Below are 19,971 nucleotides of genomic sequence, written 5' to 3'. Positions count from 1 at the left end.
TAATTGATGACATAATTTTCATTTTTGGTGAACAATCATTAAAGTGCTTTTACCTGTCGTTTTAATTTGCTTCCTGGCTTCTTTTAAAAAACTCATCATCAGAAATGTCCACATATGTTTCCCTTCGTGTGCTTGAAGGGCTTGACCCCGTTATTGCTGCTTGCAGCTATATTTATCTTTATTTTGGTCCTTGCATGTGTGAAAAGGCCTTAAACAGATTTATGCTGGTTATCCCTCTCCATCTTATCAAAATAATCAGGTGCATTTCCCAATTTAGTTTAGTCTCGCCCAAGAGATGGTTTTAGAAATGAAGGAATGAAAAGATTGAAATGAAGGCAAAACTGAATAAAACACTGAACTGATTGTTGCATGAATGGCCGTGCCCGCTCCATTACTGCCTGCGGCAAAGCCTTATGTCATATCCTATCTTGTCAAAACGGGTATCAAAAACAGAGAGAAGAGAGAGAAACTTTATTCAATCCAAATTGCCTGCAGAACGGAGTCTCTCACATAATTCCGCTTCTTTCATCTGAGGAATTCATTCAGCAGAGCAGATTAGATTTTGAGGAATCTGCCGGAATCAATGCCTCTATTGGCAACAACAGACAGACAACACTACAGGCTACAACAGAGCTCTGAGGTCTGGTGTGCTGCTGTACGCTGCTGCTGGGATACAGCGTTTCTCCCCTGGAGATCATGACTCATTAATCAAATATTCATACAGGCAGCATCGTAAATACGAGGAAGAACACAAAGTCTCCTTAAAGCTGTCATGCCTCCCAGCACAAGCGCCCTTTCATGTATCGCTGACAGAAAAGGCGGAATGCTGCCTCACCCATAATGTCCCAAACTTCCCCCTTTTCCTCTCTCCTCCATGTCTTGTTTCCTAAAAACAGCCCAATAGGAATTTACTGATCACAGACGATGGGGTTATTGTGCTCCTCTGCTTCAGTCTTCACGACATGCACGGTCAAAACAGGCCGTGGTTTATTCTGCTCGGTTCCGCTGAAGGGTAACTTGTTCCTACAGCCAGGGCTAATAATTGAAGGTCATAACCTTATTAATATAAGAATTTGTATTTAACATGAAAATAGCACAAGCATTGCTCAGATGGAACAGAAACAGAGGAATTAACCATGGCAACATTGAATCAAACACAGGGATATTTTCTTACCAACGGAAAATGGCATAATCGCACAGATTTGTTCCATTTGAACGAATGGGTTCGTCAGGACTCAGAAAGTGCAAGTAAATTTAGTCTGCAATTTTGCTTCTTTGTTGGAAAAGATTAGCTAATGTATTGTCTGTTCGATAAGGGATGGAAAAAAATAAGTAGAATCAGTGTTTTGTCATTTAATCATGTTAGATTTATTGTACATTTCTGAAGTCAACAAATTGTAAAACTGAAATGTCCATTGTGCAAAATGATTTAGGCAAGGCATGGTATTGAAATACATTGTGATCATTTACAAAACCCCCAAAATAGCAGAATTACTAGGTTTGCATAAGTAACAGATTCTAACTTTTGGTTGGTTAAATACAATGTGTGAACACTATTACATCTACTGCGTGACTACAATTACAGGATCCAATAACAGGTGCTTTGGTCCAAAGGTGTTTCCACTAAAAATAATAACATAAAATGTTATTCACAACCACTGGATGTGTAAGCAAAATATATTTTACGTTAACAATAAATAAACCAACATCTGAAATGATTATTGAGAGAGAAAACGGAGTATAATGACTTGATTCATACTGGTTTATGTCCTGCATTAGACCATTAAAACACTACAGTTAGTTAGTCAAAGACTAATGGGATCTCTTTAGTCAGCTCTGAATTTCTTTAGTTTCAAACATGGCGACAAACTATTGTACTGTTAACTGATATTATAAAACAAATCCATGTAATACTGAACAAATTTTCCACATTTTAAGTTACTTTCAATCTCTGCAGATAGCACACTTCTATCACTATTAAATATCTAATTTCAGAAGGCACCGTGACATTTATTTAGGCGTATGAGATACAGTTTTCTACTCCCTGGTAAAGGGACATTATCTTTCCAGTTAACAAAGTAAGTAAACAAAGCAAATCACTATATAAGTTATGATCAATTTTTAGTAAATCACTGTGTATCCTTCAAAAAGTAGACTAGATATGTTTTGATCATTATTTTCAGAAAAAACGTTATGCCCTCAGAAAAATAATGTGATTCTAGTGAAAAAGGTTTTCTTTAAAATAAAAAAATACATTTTAACCCCACTTGTCATTGCGTTAATCAAATATATGAGGAAATGTGTATATTTTGAATCCAAACTATGTAGCAGTCTGTTAGAAAGGCTTTCATATGGCACATGTAGAAATACATATAGATGTATTGATACCTTGAAAACTTTATGCACTGCTGAAGTCTTTTGACTTCACTTATTCTGAATTGACGGTCCAGTGTAGCACAAGTACCTACATTTTAGGCCCACAGTGTTGTGTAAACAAACACAGATCTAGAAACAGTGTGTATCCCTTGACTGCGTTAGTGGCTTCTCTTAGAGCAGCACGAAGTCTCCGGATGTTGCTCCTGCTTTCCTTGTGTCACTGATAAAGGGCCATTCTCTTTTGACTAAAGGAACTGAAAGTTCATAATCCATCCCATGTCCTTCCATAAAAGTGAATGCAGGGTATTTCTCTTTAGAAGACGTCTGCAATATCTGCCATTAACAAAAACACAGATAACATGAAATATTGTTAACACTTCACAATAAGGTGTTATTTGTAAATGCTATAACTTACATGAACTAACTATGAGCAACATAGTTTTAACATTTATTAATTCTTGTAAATGTTAATTAATGTCAATACAATTATTCATATGAAATCATTGTGCTATTAAATAATGTTAACAGTTACAACTTGTGATTTTAAAGTTGTATAAGCGCATGCTGAAATTAACATGAACTAAGATTAATAAATACTGTAGAAGTACTTGTTCATTGCTAGGTTATGTAGACTAATGCATTAACTAATGTTAACAAATACAACCCAATAAAGTGTTACCGAAATATTATACAATATTTATTTTTAACTTCTGATTTCTCATGTATAACAAAAAAGGCCAGAGGAATACACATCAGTGCTTTCAAAAGTGGGCAACAAGAGTACTGTGAAGGGAATGGACCGTCAGTTCGCAGTTACATAGTTAAATGCTGCCACCTGCTGGCACAAATGCAAAAAAAAAACGCTTTTCCTGCGTAAAAGAACATGTTTTCTGGCCAATTTCAGTACACATATAAGATATAACAACATTAATCATCAAAACCAAACAAAAAACATGGTCTTAACCGTGCAGCTGTACACCAATGCTTTAAGGCTGTCAGAATGACTTACCTTTGACAATTCACTGTTTATTCGTTCATAGTGTTCAACATTTTTTGAGTAGAATCCAATCGTGCAGCTTGGGTCCATTTTATTGAAAGCCATTTTCTTTGGTGACGGGCAATGAAAAGACTGTAAGGGCAAAAAATGATCAAATATATTTATTAAAATGAGTCAAAATAGCCATTTGTTTTTCTTTTTATGCATTATGCCCAAATTTCCATTTAAAGGTCCATCTACAATGTAATGTGTGTGTGTGATATAAAGCAGAGCAGAATGAGTGATATGTACGTTCATGAGAAACACACAGATAGCAGAAATGCAAGGCTTTACTTTCTGACAATGTTTTAGACAAATGTTGAATTCTGCCTGAGATCTGAATGAGTGAGACAGCTGAGCCAAAAGTATGACCCAATATTTCTGTCTTTTGTCAGGCCACTTCTCACAGCGCACAAAAAGCATAAAAATAAGTTATGATGCTGAAACATAAAACGGTTGGGGCTTTATAAAATATGTGGAAGCTGATACAAAGTACAGAAGGATGTTTAAATCTCTTGTGTTCGATAATTGGGTGCGGAGAACTGCTTTCAGATTCATACCCTTAAGTACAGAAACTATTAAATTCACATCACTGTGCGATGGTCAGCTTTTTGTAATTCCACATTACCTGCAGAGGGAAACCGCTTGTGCTGACATCCACAAAAGACTGACAGTAATGAGGATCCATGTAAATCAAGCTGTCATCTGCAAGGACAAAACAAAAGACAAGTTATTCAAAAAACACGGTGATTATTTTAATGCATATCCTTGCTCAATTTCTATGCAGAGCAGCTCAAAATCCCTCACCTCGGCTGGGCTTCGAACAATCAAACGCAAGTGTTTTTTCTCGCTGCTTTCTAAACTCCTACGGATTAAACTCCAGGCAATCAAATCCAGTCGTACAAACACATTCTTTATTCCGCAGAGGGGGCTGTCATTTAATTTTAGTGCGGCGAAATTAGTTTTACAAACACGCAATTATATTACGTCATTTGCATATGATGAATGCGGATTCCAGAGCAGACGTGGCGGGGAGGATGTATTGCTTGTCATTTAGACATCATCGTGGAGTGTGTTGCAAATTGCTAAAATGTAAATGGGTAAATATTGACTACCAACATGTACAACTGAAGGTTTAAACTGGATGCTGAGGGTGATGAAAAGCGGGCCACTCTGGCTAGCTATGAAATCCATGCACGCCAGTTATGTAAATGCAGAAAGCCTATTGCTTAAGATATTCTTGTGTGATGAATTTTCTAGCATTTTGATGGGTTTAAGAGAAATAAAATAAGCTTTCTGATGGCACTTAGCTTCCTTTTTGTGCATTAATTTGCTTTGCCTCGACTTTAGAATTTTCCACTCACCTTGAAATCCGACAAAATAGTAGGCCTGTTTAGGCTTTCCACCAATGATGCCGATACAGTAGTCTAAGCTTAATATGCTCTGGGGAAGAAAAGATGAGAGCTTATAATTACACTGTTACATGTTAACAGTGAACGGTCACATTTTTTCATCTTTATATGGTCTGCAAAGTTTAGAAATATCTATCGACGGGATAGTCAAATTGTTCATAAAATTAAGTTATTGTCCTCAATGATCATATCTTCGTAGCAACATGCTGTAGCTGAACTTATAATATAACTAATATATTAGAACATAACATCTGGGTGTGCTAGTTAGTCATTTGGGCGTTCCTGAAATAATCCAAAAGTGAACCTTGACAAAGCTGAAGTATTCTGGGTTGATCTTCTCTCCTCCCAGTCTTACGGGTATGAGTATGACGACTGCTCTTCCATCAGGAATAGTATTGAGTCCTTGAGGATCACTGGGGCTGCCCGTCTGCCCTGAATGGCTGTCAATAACATCAGCACTGTACACTGCAATCGATAACACAGGTCAGGTGCTTTTCTGTCCAATCTTACTTGAGTAATACAAATTCAGCTCTTACTTAATCCAAACATGTAATTTAAACTCACAATATGCAATACTATTCAAACTCGATTGACTTGACATGTTTCCTTGGATCTTAAACTTTTTTTTATTTAAGGGTATATGCTTATAATATAATATGTATAGTTATTTTGGTAGTCGAAAAGTAATTGTGCCAACATGTTAAGTGCTTTCAATAGAAAACTAATCTTTTTTTCAACCACGTTTTGAAATGCATTAGTTTGAAAAAGCAGCCAATGAAAAAGCAGGCAATAAAAGCCAAAATAGCTGGAAACTCATTTAATGCCGTTTTAAGTGACCGTCACTCAGACAGTTTCTGCATGTCTCATGTTAATCATGAGTACTTACAGAATAGAATTGCACCCTTTAAATATCCGAGTCTTTAGATTGATCACCTTTATAAAAGACAGATACACCCATTGCCAACAAAACACAGACATATGCCTCAGTTTCACTAACTGCGAACGGTTCATGTCCAGCATCTTTAAGTGCAAACACAGCTGAAATTCGGGAACGCAGTTCTCTCTCTCTCTCTCTCTCTCTCTCTCTCTCTCTCTCTCTCTCTCTCTCTCTCTCTCTCTCTCTCTCTCTCTCTCTCTCTCTCTCTCTCTCTCTCTCTCTCTCTCTCTCTCTCTCTCTCTCTCTCTCTCTCTCTCTCTCTCTCTCTCTCTCTCTCTCTCTCTCTCTCTCTCTCTCTCTCTCTCTCTCTCTCTCTCTCTCTCTCTCTCTCTCTCTCTCTCTCTCTCTCTCTCTCTCTCTCTCTCTCTCTCTCTCTCTCTCTCTCTCTCTCTCTCTCTCTCTCTCTCTCTCTCTCTCTCTCTCTCTCTCTCTCTCTCTCTCTCTCTCTCTCTCTCTCTCTCTCTCTCTCTCTCTCTCTCTCTCTCTCAATTTTTTGTCAAGCATTAGAAAACTAACGTTTTTGCAGGTTTAACTTTGTAAAGTCAGAATGCATGAAACATCATTGCAGATCCCCTTTAAAAGCATCCCTGGGTGTTACATAAAAAAGCAACATTACATTAAATTTACATTACAAGCTTGTTGATAGAATGCCATAAAAACATTTTAACAAATTCTAAGCAATGGGTAACTACATAGAAGATATATTTTGATTCATTTTTTTTTTCTTTTTTTAAACATAATTCTTACAGTTACACTTTTATTATTCCATAGTTTTGATAAGTTTACTATTCCTCTATAATATTAATAAAGAATATAGAAAAAAATAATAAACAAACAATACTATTGGTCAGATTTATCTTAGATTTTTTTAAATTGGTGTTTTTGGACATTGAATTATTAAATACGAGTGTATTGAGGTGACAATATTATCATTTCTTATATGTCGTATTAATCTTATTTATTTGCCAATACAGATATATTGTTGTGACAGCCTTAGTAGAGATACTGTAGGCAATATGCTCCTTTTCATATTGTTCTTGAGAATATTGGGAGAACAATATTATTTTTAAATATGTTTCATTTTTGCTAAAAAAAAATTTTCCATACCAGTGCAGTCTTGTGCTACATATACACGTATGCCTTTTAGCATAGGGTCTGTTGCCTCGCCGACAGTTTTTCTGAGAGACATTGGAAAAAGTAATAGAGAGAGAGAGAGTAAGACAGATTAAAGAGTTTAGTTTGACATTCTTTTATCATCTGTCTGCAGATTCCTATTCAATAACCTGTCTGGACATTTGCTTGTCTAAATGGAAATTAAATATTTAAAAAACACTATATAACATTAAATCTAACTGAGGAATGGTTGATGCACAATGTAAGCTATATAGTGTTTATAACACACTCTAACCTGAGTATGTGTGCCACCACCGCAGGTCCGTACCAATCGCCCGCCTGCTTTCCTGATGTCATTCCAATCTGCACCAGTCTGTTGACGCCCAGCTGGGCTGAATGTCCGTCCCCAAACCAGGATACAATGTTGCGGTGATGTGTCTCTTTCAGGTAGGAGTCTGCTTCTTCAGCGCCTCCTTGAGACGGGCAGTTAGTGACCTGTGTTCTATCCCCCTGAAGAGAGGCCTCTAATGTGGCCACCAGTCTCCGTGCGGTACTGCTGGTCCATGTCTCTGTATCCAAGGGCTCCAGGGTCATCGCTTCAGGCCAGGTCCAGTCTGATGACAGAAAATTACATTTTACATTACATTTATGCATTTGGCAGATCCTTTAATCCAAAGCGATTTACATTCAATTATACTACACATTTTAGTTTCCAAGTATGTGCAATCCCTGGGATCGTACTCAAGACCTTGGCGTTGCTAGAAACATGCTCTAACCACTGAGCTACAGGAAAGCTTTGTGTGAATAAGTCTTTAAAAACAGAAGGTGATAGGCTTTCTTAAATTTAAATGCATTCATATCGCTTTACAGGTAATCAAAACACACAATCTTGGATATTTCAAAGTACTGTCTGTTATTATATTTTATTAAAAATGTTTATTTAAATGTTACTTTGTGTGCTATTTTTGTACTTGAAGTGACTACAGCATAGAAATATTTCTTAAAGGGATACTTCACCTGAAAATGAAAATTCTCTCATCATTTACTCACCCTCAAGTTGTTCAAAATCTGTATAATTTATGTGTTCTGATTAACACAGAGAAAAATATTGGGAAGAATGCTTATAACTAGACAGATTTTGGCCCCCATTGACTATTTCCTTTCCATAGTAGGAAAAAATACAATGGTAGTCAAAAAGTGCCCCATAACTGTTTGCTGTCCTACATTCTTCAAAATGTTTAACACAATTCTTTTGTGTTCAACAGAGCAAAAAAAATATAAAGTAATTTTTCCTACTGTGGGAGTCAATGGGGGGCAAGATCGGTTATAAGCATTTTTAGAAATATCTTTTTCTGTGTTCATCAGAATAAAAGACACTGATTTGGAACAACTAGAAGGTGAGTGCATGATGACAGATTTTCAATTTTGGGTGAAGTATCACTTTAATAGGTCCATCTTGGTTAGCCTTTACTGTTCCAAATCGGTTTTAATTATATGCACTTAATTAGTTATGTTCTTTACTTTGTTAATGAGCTCATAAATTATATCCATATGGACCATTAAGAAATAATTGAACAGATGTCTTTCAGAAGTCCTGGAAGTTTTTCTCCGAGCTTCATGGGCGTATTTAAATATGACTTTGAATAAGGCAGTGTGGCTACTGGTTTTAGAACAAAAGTTCAATTACAATATTCCATGACGTCCATATTTCACTTTAACTACATTTTATCCCTACAAACAGGGTGGGGGCCGGAAATTGTGTGGGTAGGAGTGCTAAGGGTCATAAAGGTGTTGGACCTGGCATTGGGGACATTAGGCAATGACCTTGATAAGTGTTAAGGCCTGTAATTATCCAATCAGAATATTTTATTAGCTTCTTTATGGACAGAGATTTCAATAATGACATATTCCATTACAGACATGTGTAGTAGATGACGCTTCAATGTTGACTTTGACTGAAGGTATTAAACTGGCAAAGGTGGCCTGTTCATCTTATAACATAAAACTACCCTCAGGCAGAGGGATCATATTTAGTAGAGAGGCTCAACCAATGCAATGAAAAAAGATTCAAATAGGCTTTCTGTCTCTAAATGAGCATATAAAAATGTCTAATTTCTTATCAATCTGTACTGCGAAAAGAATGCCTAAGAGTTCAGCAAAAAAAAAAAAATCACAAAGTTTTATGGATGGTTACTTCTTTGTTAGTTCATTCGTAGTTCTCACCACAATCAGCAGATAAAATATACTTTTCATAAACCATTTACTTTGGACCTAACCTCACCTCTTCCCAGGATGTGAAGCAGAAGAGCCTGGGCCAAAATCATCTGCCCTGCCCGGAGAGTACAACCCCATCCACAATCTGAAGTGAGGGTAGAGCCTGGAAGGGCTGGAATCTCTTCTCGATAAGTAAGCCAAACCCGTGACGTAAAGTCCCTCCGAAAACCATCAACATTGCCGGAAATGACATCATCGTCTGATGCCTCAGCTGTACAACTCTCTGTGTGGCTTTCATCATCTGTGAACAGCAGAAACATAGCTGATACACTTTTTTCACTTAAATGGATTTTGGTATGTTGGTGTTTGTAAAACATCAAAAAATTGGTATTTTCATACTAATTTTCTAAAAAACTTTGTCATGACTCACCTACAACCTTGAAATGGTAGCATTTCCCCAACAAGAAGACAGGGGAATTACGGCTGAAGGCAGTTTTTGTTTTGAGAGCCCAACCTATAAGGGCAAAAGAACATTTGTGTCATGATGTTTTAAGCACAGTAAGACAATATTTTGGTGAGGGATTAAATCTTAAAGTGAAACGTGGAATCTGTGATTACATACTGTATTTCACATTGTGCCATGCTGACATGAATTTAGACTTCAGTTTCTCCACCTCGTCGGTCCCTGTAACGTTAGTCTCCATATCATCATCCACAGAGCAGAACCCATTACAGCCCCGCGCTGGACTTGCTGTAAATGTATTAATAGTAACAAGACAAGTTATATACTTCTGAATTTAATTTGAAATTGGCTTGATAACATATTTGTCTTATTCAATACCCAGCGTTTGTTCGATATTCAAGTAATGGGTTAAAAATAGGAAAGGGAAAACATAAGTTTGTAGACACGACCAGAACGCAGTTCACTTCTGACTAGCATGCTAGGTAGTCGTAAATTTGTACACCTCTAAAACATTAAAGTTACCTTCAATAAACATAAATGCTAACGCGTTAAATGCTTTGTAAAAGAAATACGTAGAAAAATGAAACAATAATAATAAACACACTAATATTTTAAAACTTGCTGCTTACTTATTACACGGAAGAACTCTGCAACTGCTCGCTTCTGTTTACATTTTGAGGAAGCGTTGATCTCGTTCGCTCTCGCGGTATTTCTATTCTCTGGTTGAGGCGCCTTCCTTGCTTTGATTTAGTTGTCTTAAATAGATACTTTAGATGTTTAAGTAAAAATGACATACATAAACTTACTTATTTTGCTTTATTTGCAACTTTTATTTAATAAGATGTAAGACATAAAATGAATAAATAATATTGTAAACACGAAAAATCTATGCAATTCTTGTTCTCAATAAATTAAATTATTCATAGGCAGAAACGTCAAAAATACACAACCGTGATCACAAATGTCATCTAACATCGCAAATAATAAATTTAGATAAAAAATATAATAAATGTTATTGCTTACAGATTACTTTCCGATGGAAGTGGAAACGGATGCAATTCACACTTTTAGTGACACCGATAGTTTCCTGTTAAAGATCGCTCTATTGTGCACACAGGATATGAATCATGTTGGGAGGTCTCCAGCCCACGTTCCCAACTCCATAAGACTGCAATGAACTTTTACTGCCTGATATCCAATAAAATATTATGCTTTTAGAAATCCCAGAAATATAAACCACATACACTGTATTAATAATGAAAACATCTCATTATTGTAGTGTACTAACTGTAACTGTTATTGTGTGATGTTTATAACTGACACCGATGTTCTAAAGAAAGGGGCGTTTTTTAGTCCAGTTCTTCATTCTTTCTTGCGTGACTGAACTCATTGCTTCCCCTCCACCAATATTCCGACAAGTCCCGCCTCTCACTAGTCCGCTGTTTGTTATGATTACTACGACTTTGTGAATGACTTCTCAACTGTCCAATCACGCTCTTCTTGGGAGTCGCAGGAGGCGGGACTTTCCGGAAGGCGGGACTTGTCGGGATACGGGTGGGAAAGGAAAATCGCGGCTGGAGTACTCGAGCACTCAGCGTCTACAGTCATGGCTGAACGCCGCGCATTTGCACAGAAAATCAGCAGGTAAGAAGATCTTTCCCAAATCAAAACCTCATTGCGCTTCTACATGGGTTCACTCGGAGCCGTGTGATCATTCTTTCTCTGCTGCCCAATGCAGTGGGCGAGCATGCCAGCCCTTCCAAATAAGGCCTAGACGTTGAGTTAGCTGGAGCAGACGCGGAGTTAGAAAGGCTGTGTCAGGAATCGTAGTGAGCTCCCTTTCCAGAGTGCATTCTGGGCGTAGCAGGCTTGTTATTAACGCTAGTAAGGTAGTCTAGTTAGGCAGCTCACTAGGATTTGAGCCACAGCCATAGAGATGCCCGAGTGACCCACCCTAAACTGAAAGGCAGCGGTATGATGCCTTTGTGACTGTGTGCATTAAAATAAGTCCATATCGTAGGGTTTATAATGCACAAATGCATTGTGTAATGATTTTGGGGAGTCGGTGAAATGGATTGTTTGGGGTTTACGGACGATGGCTTGCCTTGACATACTGACACATCAGATGATCGTGAGATGTATTGCTGTCAAATGTGCGTAACGGTATATGTAATCGCGTATCGCTGTGCGTGGCTTTGTTTTTGAGTTGACTATGATTAATTAACAACAACAAAAAACTTGAGGGTTGAATTAGCATTTCTTGCATGTTTAGATGTAAATAATGACTATTATATAGCAGTATTGTCAATTGTCAAGAAAAGGGGTCTTACAGATGTTTTTATATAGTCACCAAGTATACGTCTCCCCAACCATTTGAGAATGATCCAGAAATACACAGCATGATTAAATCTCAAGCAGATAACTTGTGATGACAATGTGTCATGATGTTGTTTCCCAGATTTAGGATAATAGGATTTTGGTGAATAGGGGCCCCTTGCTTTTATAGAAGACTTAACAATCAAGTCCCACCTTTGGATTAAATTGCATTTCATTTCAATGGACATGTCTTTTATGATGTTAAATATCAAGATTAGACCTCAAAAGGATCTAAAAAAGGAAATGACCTTTTAGGCTCCCCTGTGGGTTCTACGCTCTTGGCATTTTCCAGATGCTTAGGAATGCCTTTGCCTTGTTGTCTTGTCAGTGATGTGCAATAGGTTGATCAGATCAGTTAAATTGAGACTCGGAGGCACCTGCTGTCCTGATTCTGATCACTATTTGTCACTTACCCAAATAGTAAAGTGTGCTGATTGACATAGGAAAAGCGTTTGTAGAGACATGACATAGTAGTTGTTTCATTTTAGAGATATGACATAGTAGTAGAACTATCAGCCAAATTCAAAAGGCCACAAAACTAATCTATATTTACAGCAACATTTTGTTTGAAAAGTCAGAGCGAAACTGAAAGCTCTACCGACTGTGCAATTGAAATCTTTTTAGCATTTATTTCCAATTTAATGAGATACTTCATATGTATTCTAGCCCTTTTGGAAATGAACAGAAGCTATTTCTCATGACTCTGTGAATGTCTAAAAGAGGTTCTCTGAGGAGGTGTAAAATATGCACTGAAAGTCATTGTAACTTTGTAAACAACACATGCGGGCTAATCATCTGCTCACTCTTTAGGAATGTCCAGCCTAAATAAAGGTCCCAACAGAATCAACATGGGGACAGGGGCCTGTGTACTGTACTGTACATCATACTGCATTGATTAGACCAAGATTCAAAGTGATGACTGGAAACAAGACTGGTTTTGCATGTCACTTCATGATGATTTTTGTAATGCGGCAGTTTGAAATCACTCAGGCATTTTAATAACATTGTAAATCGGACTTCAAGACCAAAGCTTGCAGACCAAATTGATTTGATTTCATGCATAATTTTTTATTTTAGCTGACCAATGCTTGATGTTTAAGATGATCCATCCATCCATTTTCTTCCGCTTATCCGGGGCCGGGTCGCGGGGGCAGCAGTCTAAGCAGGAATGCCCAGACTTCCCTCTCCATAGACACTTCCTCCATCTCTTCCGGGGGGACACTGAGGCGTTCCCAGGCCAGCCGGGAGACATACTCCCTCCAGCGTGTCCTAGGTCTTCCCCGGGGTCTTCTCCCGGTGGGACATGCCTGGAACACCTTCCCGGGAAGGCGTCCAGGGGGCATCCGGAAAAGATGCCCGAGCCACCTCAGCTGGCCCCTCTCGATGTGGAGGAGCAGCGGATCTACTCTGAGCTCCTCCCGAGTGACCGAGCTTCTCAGCCTATCTCTAAGGGATCGCCCGGCCACCCTGCGGAGAAAGCTCATTTCGGCCGCCTGTATCCGGGATCTTGTCCTTTCGGTCATGACCCACAGCTCATGACCATAGGTGAGAGTAGAAACGTAGATTGACCGGTAAATCGAGAGCTTCGCCTTGCGGCTCAGCTCCTTCTTCACCACGACAGACCGGTACAGCGACCGCATTACTGCAGAAGCTGCACCGATCCGTCTGTCAATCTCCCGTTCCATCCTTCCCTCACTCGTGAACAAGACGCCCAGATACTTGAACTCCTCCACTTGAGGCAGGAACTCTCCACCTACCTGAAGTGAGCAAGCCACCCTTTTCCGACTGAGAACCATGGCCTCAGATTTGGAGGTGCTGATTCTCATCCCAGCCGCTTCACACTCGGCTGCAAACCGTCCCAGTGCATTATGAAGGTCCTGGTCTGATGGGGCCAGCACGATGACATCATCCGCAAAGAGCAGAGATGAAATCGTGTGGTCCCCAAACCCGACGCCCTCCGGCCCCTGGCTGCGCCTAGAAATTCTGTCCACAAAAATTATGAACAGAACCGGCGACAAAGGGCAGCCCTGCTGGAGTCCAACATGCACCGGGAACAAGTCTGACTTACTGCTGGCAATGCGAACCAAGCTCCTGCTCCGGTCGTACAGGGACCGGATAGCCCTTAGCAAAGAGTCCCGAATCCCATACTCCCGGAGCACCCTCCACAAGATGCCGCGAGGGACACAGTCGAATGCCTTCTCCAAATCCACAAAACACATGTGGACTGGTTGTGCAAACTCCCATGAACCCTACAGCACCCTGGAGAGGGTATAGAGCTGGTCCAGTGTTCCATGACCGGGACGGAAACCACACTGTTCCTCCTGAATCCAAGGTTCTACCATCGGCCGGATTCTCCTCTCCAGTACCCTGGCATAGACTTTCCCAGGGAGGTTGTGTGTTTAAGAGGATGTTTATCAAAAACGTTTTGGAAAAAAAAAAATGCTGTTTACACCTAACAGTAATGGCACTTTGAGATTAAGTAGCCTTATTTCAGTGAGCCTGAAATTTAAGTTCAGTATTGTTTTGGTGGTAGCGTCGGTTGATGTATGCTCATCTTGCAAATACAAGGATTCCAATTTGACTTAAAGGCAGCATTAGTTCTGTGCTTTTCTTAATGGGAGATGATGACTGTCAGGTCATGGGATCTTTAGCTGATCTGCCTGTCCCATTACACTTCACACTTAAATATACATGCACATCCTCCTTAACCCTTTACTTTCCTGCCATTATGTTTTCCAGGACTGTAGCAGCTGAGGTCAGGAAACAGATTGCTGGTCAGTATGGAGGCTCCCCTCAGCTTCTTAAAAACCTCGGTGTGAGTGGCAATGCAACTAGCAATGCCGTGAGTATTATATTTAAGCAAATATATATTACATTTTTTGAAATTATTTCTCAGTAATTGATCATTTAGAGATGAGTTAAATGAATAAGTGATAAAAAACACCATGTGCTTTCAACTTCAGGTGATTTTATAAGGGATAATTAATTCTTGACAGTGAAACTGACATTCTTTGCTCCTCGATGGGGTTCTTCATTCAGATTCCCCTGACAGAAGCAGTGGAGCCGGTGGATTTCGAGGACTATTTAATCACACATCCACCTGTTATAGAGTCAGGACCTCTGAGAGATCTCATTGAGTTTCCTCCAGATGATATTGAAGTGCTGTATACTCCAAGAGAGTGTCGAACTCTTGGCCAAGCTGTGCCTGAGGAAGGGTTAGTGTGTTTCATGTGACATTTATGCTTTTGTCTGATGCTTTAACAGTGTACTGACAGTGTATGTGTTTCCCCTTTTAAAATAATTTTACAGTGACAACGATGCTCACGTCAGAGACTGTGTTCGCTCTTATACTGAGGACTGGGCTGTTGTTAACCGCAAGTATGATGTTCAGATAGTAATAAGTTATTTTGCTTCATTAGATGTCCTGTTTATCTCTGTTTGCTCTTTAAAGGAATTGTTCACCCAAAGATGAAAATTCGGTTAATAACCAAAGTGTTTGGGGTGCTATTGACTGCCATAGTAAGAGGAAAAACTACTATGGTAGTCAATGGTGATCCACAACTGTTTGGTTTCCCACATTCTTTAAAATAACTTCCTTTATGTACAGCAGAAGAACAGTAATTTGTATGGATTTGCAACTGGATGATTAAATGACCGAATTTCATTTTTTGGTGAATTATCCATTTAAGAGCTGTCCTAGTAGATGGGTATTTAAAGGGCGTAGTTTGTAAATCAGTTACAGAAACACTTCGTAATTTATATACCACTAACTTAGTTATTAATGATAATAATAAAAAATATATAATGATAATATAAAAACAATACTAAAGGGATATTTCAGCCAAGAAACAAAATTTCCCCAACTGAAAATGACCGAGGCATACAGGAGGTTAGACATCATTGTTATAGGGGTCATATGACATTAATCATTAAAACGCATATTATCGTTTGTTTTGGATGCAATGTGTATACACGAATTAAGGTTAAAAAACGCTATATTTTCCACATACCGTGTATTTTTGTATCTTTTCTTTGCCCCGCCTCTCTGAAATGCTGGGAATTTTTTAGAAAGCACATCGCTCTGGAAAGCGAGGTGTGCTATGATTGGCCAGTTAACCAGTGCGTAGTGATTGGTTGAATACTGCAAGCGTGTGACAGAAATTTAACGCTTCTTACCATATTTGGAACATCAGGTTCCAAACCAATTGTACTGACAAGTACGCCCACCTTACTTGGGTATAAATTTGGGCGGTCTTAGTCAAATCATACCGCAAACTGATGTAGATTTGTGGGGTGTGACGAGGCGTTTTAGGCATGTTTGGGTAAGCATTTGCTTTTATATAGAATGCATGTTTTTTCCAACACTTTTTTGTACATGTCTACTACATGCATGCGCAACTTATAATACACCAATGACACAGAAAAGCACGGATTCGCCCCGTATGACCACTTTAATATTTTTGTCAATATGGATATTTCTCTCAAACAAACGCATGGATTCGCTTCAGAAGGCCTTTGTTAAGAAAACGGAGCTGTGTCTAGCTGTTCTTTGATCGATGGATGCACTTTTTGGAGCTTCAAAAAATTGCCCCAATTCTACCTCTTGAAAGTAAATGGACACGTGGTATTATAAATTTAACTGCATTATTCTTCAAGAAGAAAGTCATATTCAGTTAGGTTGCCTTCAGCGTAAAACATGGGGAAATTTTGTTTCTTGGCTGAAATATCCCTTTAATGCTATTTTTTATATTGAATTATTAGATATGTTTATAAAATATATGATAATAATAAAATAGTCAAAAGCTCTAAAATAATACTAATGTAACTATATTGTGACTAAATTGTGTAGAAAAATAAATAATTTGAGGTCTCAGTCTGTGATGCTTTTCAAACAGTATTCAGGAGTTAATCTATGTTGGTTATTATTGGATACTTTTTCTTGAATACTGAGTGAAAGAAAACCATTTCAAAAACATTTTTATGAAATAATTTTGTGTATAAAACCAATTTCATACATTAAAGCATGCGCCTTAAGATCAATAGATTTGTTGGGTCTATCAGAAAAATGTCCTTTATAAAGTGCTAAATTTTTGTCATGTGGTAGCACTAGTTATTCCATACATGCTAGCAGACAGGTCATAACATATGTATTTTGGATAAACAGGTACCACAAGCTTGGCACTGCATTTAATCCCAACACTCTGGACAAGCAGAAGGAGAGACAGAGAGGTTTACCAAAACAGGTTTTTGAGTCAGATGAGTTGCCAGATCACAGCAGCTATCAGGACGATCAGGTTAACCTGTCATCATGCAAATTTTATGTTTTTTTGCTAAGCCTGATAAGCCTGAACAATTGTGCATAACATTACTGTGGCTTTGCCGAATATAACTGATAATGTGTTTTGTGTTACAGGATGATCTAAAGCGGAGGTCTATGTCCATAGATGACACTCCACGGGGCAGTTGGGCTTGCAGTATATTTGACCTGAAGAACTCTCAGCCTGATGCTCTGCTGCCACACCTTCTGGATCGAGTGCCTAATGAGGAGATCGACCGTCACAATGAAGACCAGCGCATGTCAAACCGTCATCGAGAGCTCTTTGCGCTGCACCCCGCTCTGGATGAGGTAGAGAATAACAGAGTCCTTTTGATAGTTCTTTGTGGTGCCTTTAGGAATGCAAAATGAATGTGCATTACGATATTGGCTCTATAGATTAATAGATGTATTAAACATCAGCATTTAAGTAATTCAGAATACAGTTCTCAACTTGTTTTTAGATAAATAATTATAAATAATTTTGATAATATAGTATTTTAATATGTATAAGTAAATAATACGGTAGTGGACACTGGCCACCATATTTGCACTGAATAGATTTTGACTACATAAACCCACAGCATATCATGTCCAGACTACTTTATTTGTACCGTTATTTTTCTTTTCGTAGGAAGATCCAATTGAGCGCCACTGTGTTCCCGATGTTCCAAAAGAGCATTTTGGTCAGAGGCTTTTAGTTAAGTGTTTGTCCTTGAAGTAAGTCTGGAACTGCTTTTTCTGTACTGTAATGTAAAATAAATGGCTACAGGGTTGCTGACTTGCTTCTCTCCTTTTAAGGTTTGAGATAGAAATTGAGCCAATATTCGCAAGTTTGGCCTTATATGATATCAAGGAAAAGAAAAAGGTGAGCTGTTATGATTACATCTGTGCTGTTCAGGGTTAAAAGTAGAAAGCTAGCAAAGCGCGAAACAGTTTACTTGTATAATGAAAGCCCTTAGGCCATGTTTACACTTGACTTCTTTTGTGAAGCTGATTGCGTCTGTTTTACATTATAATCCTATGGAGGAAACCGTGTTGAGGTCCTGAGCACTTTTTAAACGCCAGCATCTTTTTCTGCAGCTCCGAGCGTTTTTTGAGGTTTAAAAGTTAAACTTTGCTGAAATAAATGCCCTACATCAAGCACCTTTTTCACAGCTAACCAATGACGGAGACGATGAAGCGATGGGTGGGTGACTACATCTGGAACTTGTATTAGTCATAAAAGACAAAAATGATCAAATGTACACTTCTGAAGTTTTGGACGACTCGTTTTTAGTAACTGTTGTGTTAAACTGTCGTTTTGAGCTCAGTGTTATGCGTAGTACCTTGTAATTTCTGCGTACGAGTTATAATACCGAAATGTATAAATGTGTTAAAAAAAAAAATTTGATTACTGTCTATTGGAAAAAAAATTATTTTCAGCATGTTGAACTTCATAAAGAAACATTAAAAATTAAAGCGAAACACAACTTAAAAAAACCAGTTCATTGTGTTATTCAGAATTTCAACACTAGGGGGTATTAGTCACCTTCTTGATGTTTTTAGTTATTCCTTTGCAACTATACTGACATTAGTTTTTATTCTTATCTTAATCCTCAGATATCAGAGAATTTTTACTTTGATTTGAACTCGGAGCAAACAAAGGCCATGCTCCGACCACACATCCCGTCTGCTGCTATCTCCACCCTGGCCCGTTCTGCTGTTTTCTCCATAACCTACCCTTCACAAGACGTCTTTCTTGTCATCAAGGTTACCAATTCACATTCATGTCTTACATTTACTTTAGTCATTTAGCAGACACTTTTATCCAAGATGACTTGCGAAGTAGGGGAGAACAAAAGAAGCAATTCGTGCAACAAAAGAACAACAATGCCCTACGCAGTAACAGTTTTTTGTAAGACTTAAGGAAAAATGTCCTTTTACAAGGTTTATTTCTTCACAACCGCAAAATATTGTAGATAAAGTTTCAATGTGGATGAAAGGTACATCGTTCTTTTAGAGTAGATGACATAAATAGAAGCTTTGGGGTGTAGAAGTTTGTCAATATGTTTGACTGTGTTTCCTTGCAGCTGGAGAAGGTTCTACAGCAGGGAGATATTGGAGAGTCTGCTGAACCTTACATGGTCTTCAAAGAATCTGACACAGCCAAAGTAAGATCTTGCATCAACGGTCCAATCTTAGGCTTAACACCAAACACCTTATACATTTTATACCAATTCCTGCTGGAATTTAGTTGTACTTACTGTTTTATGGGTTTCATAGAATAAGGAAAAGCTTGAGAAGTTGCGTGGTCAGGCGGACCAGTTCTGTCAGCGACTGGGGCGCTACCGCATGCCCTTCGCCTGGACGGCCATACACCTCATGAACATTGTGAACAGTGCAGGCAGTCTGGAGAGAGACACTGAGGTGGAGATGGGTCTGTCAGGTGAGTCCACAAATTGTATAGGCTGAACACATGTAGCAGTAGCACTGAATTGCTTGAACTGCCTGATCACATGTCGTCGGTCACTCAGAGCGGAAAGGTTCATGGTCAGAGCGGAGGAACTCGAGTATTGTGGGACGCCGCTCACTGGAGAGAACCACAAGCGGAGACGAGTCGTGCAGTCTGACCAGCTTCAGGCCTGCCACCCTGACTGTCACCAACTTCTTCAAACAGGTCATACTGTTATTCTGGAAAAACTGCCCAGTATTGATTTAAACTTTGATCTCGGTTCCTACTGGTCATTT

At 38.7% G+C, this 19,971-nt stretch overlaps 2 protein-coding genes across 3 annotated transcripts in view; one reads left to right on the top strand and one right to left on the bottom strand.

Moving 5' to 3' along the window:
* Window positions 1–1,344: 1,344 nt before the first annotated feature.
* On the bottom strand, window positions 1,345–10,727 carry atg4c (autophagy related 4C, cysteine peptidase). Of its 2 annotated transcripts, XM_056751375.1 has the most exons (12): window positions 10,575–10,593; window positions 10,181–10,306; window positions 9,711–9,839; window positions 9,519–9,602; window positions 9,156–9,389; window positions 7,170–7,488; window positions 6,869–6,939; window positions 5,129–5,289; window positions 4,777–4,855; window positions 4,041–4,117; window positions 3,386–3,505; window positions 1,345–2,709 (listed from the first exon to the last, which is right to left on the bottom strand). In XM_056751375.1, exons 3-12 carry the CDS (start codon window positions 9,790–9,792, stop codon window positions 2,548–2,550), a joined length of 1,389 nt encoding a protein of 462 aa, XP_056607353.1. In that variant the 5' UTR covers window positions 9,793–9,839; window positions 10,181–10,306; window positions 10,575–10,593; the 3' UTR covers window positions 1,345–2,547. The 2 variants fall into 2 exon arrangements, with proteins under 2 accessions (XP_056607353.1, XP_056607354.1); XM_056751376.1 differs by lacking the exon at window positions 10,181–10,306 and having other exon boundaries at window positions 10,575–10,727.
* Window positions 10,728–11,099: 372 nt separating this feature from the next.
* dock7 (dedicator of cytokinesis 7) overlaps window positions 11,100–19,971 on the top strand; it is a 42,247-nt gene continuing 33,375 nt past the window's right edge. The window contains 12 exon segments of the mRNA XM_056750262.1: window positions 11,100–11,195; window positions 14,667–14,769; window positions 14,967–15,142; window positions 15,237–15,305; window positions 17,092–17,221; window positions 17,341–17,553; window positions 17,876–17,961; window positions 18,043–18,109; window positions 18,844–18,993; window positions 19,314–19,394; window positions 19,507–19,669; window positions 19,758–19,900. Coding sequence (XP_056606240.1) covers window positions 11,158–11,195; window positions 14,667–14,769; window positions 14,967–15,142; window positions 15,237–15,305; window positions 17,092–17,221; window positions 17,341–17,553; window positions 17,876–17,961; window positions 18,043–18,109; window positions 18,844–18,993; window positions 19,314–19,394; window positions 19,507–19,669; window positions 19,758–19,900 — 1,419 coding nt within the window. The 5' untranslated portion in view covers window positions 11,100–11,157.

The sequence above is a fragment of the Triplophysa dalaica genome, chromosome 6 (genome assembly GCF_015846415.1).
Source record: "Triplophysa dalaica isolate WHDGS20190420 chromosome 6, ASM1584641v1, whole genome shotgun sequence".
In the NCBI taxonomy this organism is placed as follows: Eukaryota; Metazoa; Chordata; class Actinopteri; order Cypriniformes; family Nemacheilidae; genus Triplophysa; species Triplophysa dalaica.
This window is presented reverse-complemented; position numbering and strand designations above follow the sequence as displayed.

Excerpts from the sequence above, each read along its gene's own strand:
- atg4c (XM_056751376.1), bottom strand. The coding sequence starts at position 9,792 with ATGGAGACTAACGTTACAGGGACCGACGAGGTGGAGAAACTGAAGTCT. Across the intron at positions 7,489-9,155 it reads GCTTCACATCCTGGGAAGAG|ACTGGACCTGGCCTGAAGCG; the intron begins GTGAGGTTAGGT and ends TTCTGTCATCAG. Across the intron at positions 3,506-4,040 it reads CAAGCGGTTTCCCTCTGCAG|TCTTTTCATTGCCCGTCACC; the intron begins GTAATGTGGAAT and ends TTGCCCTTACAG.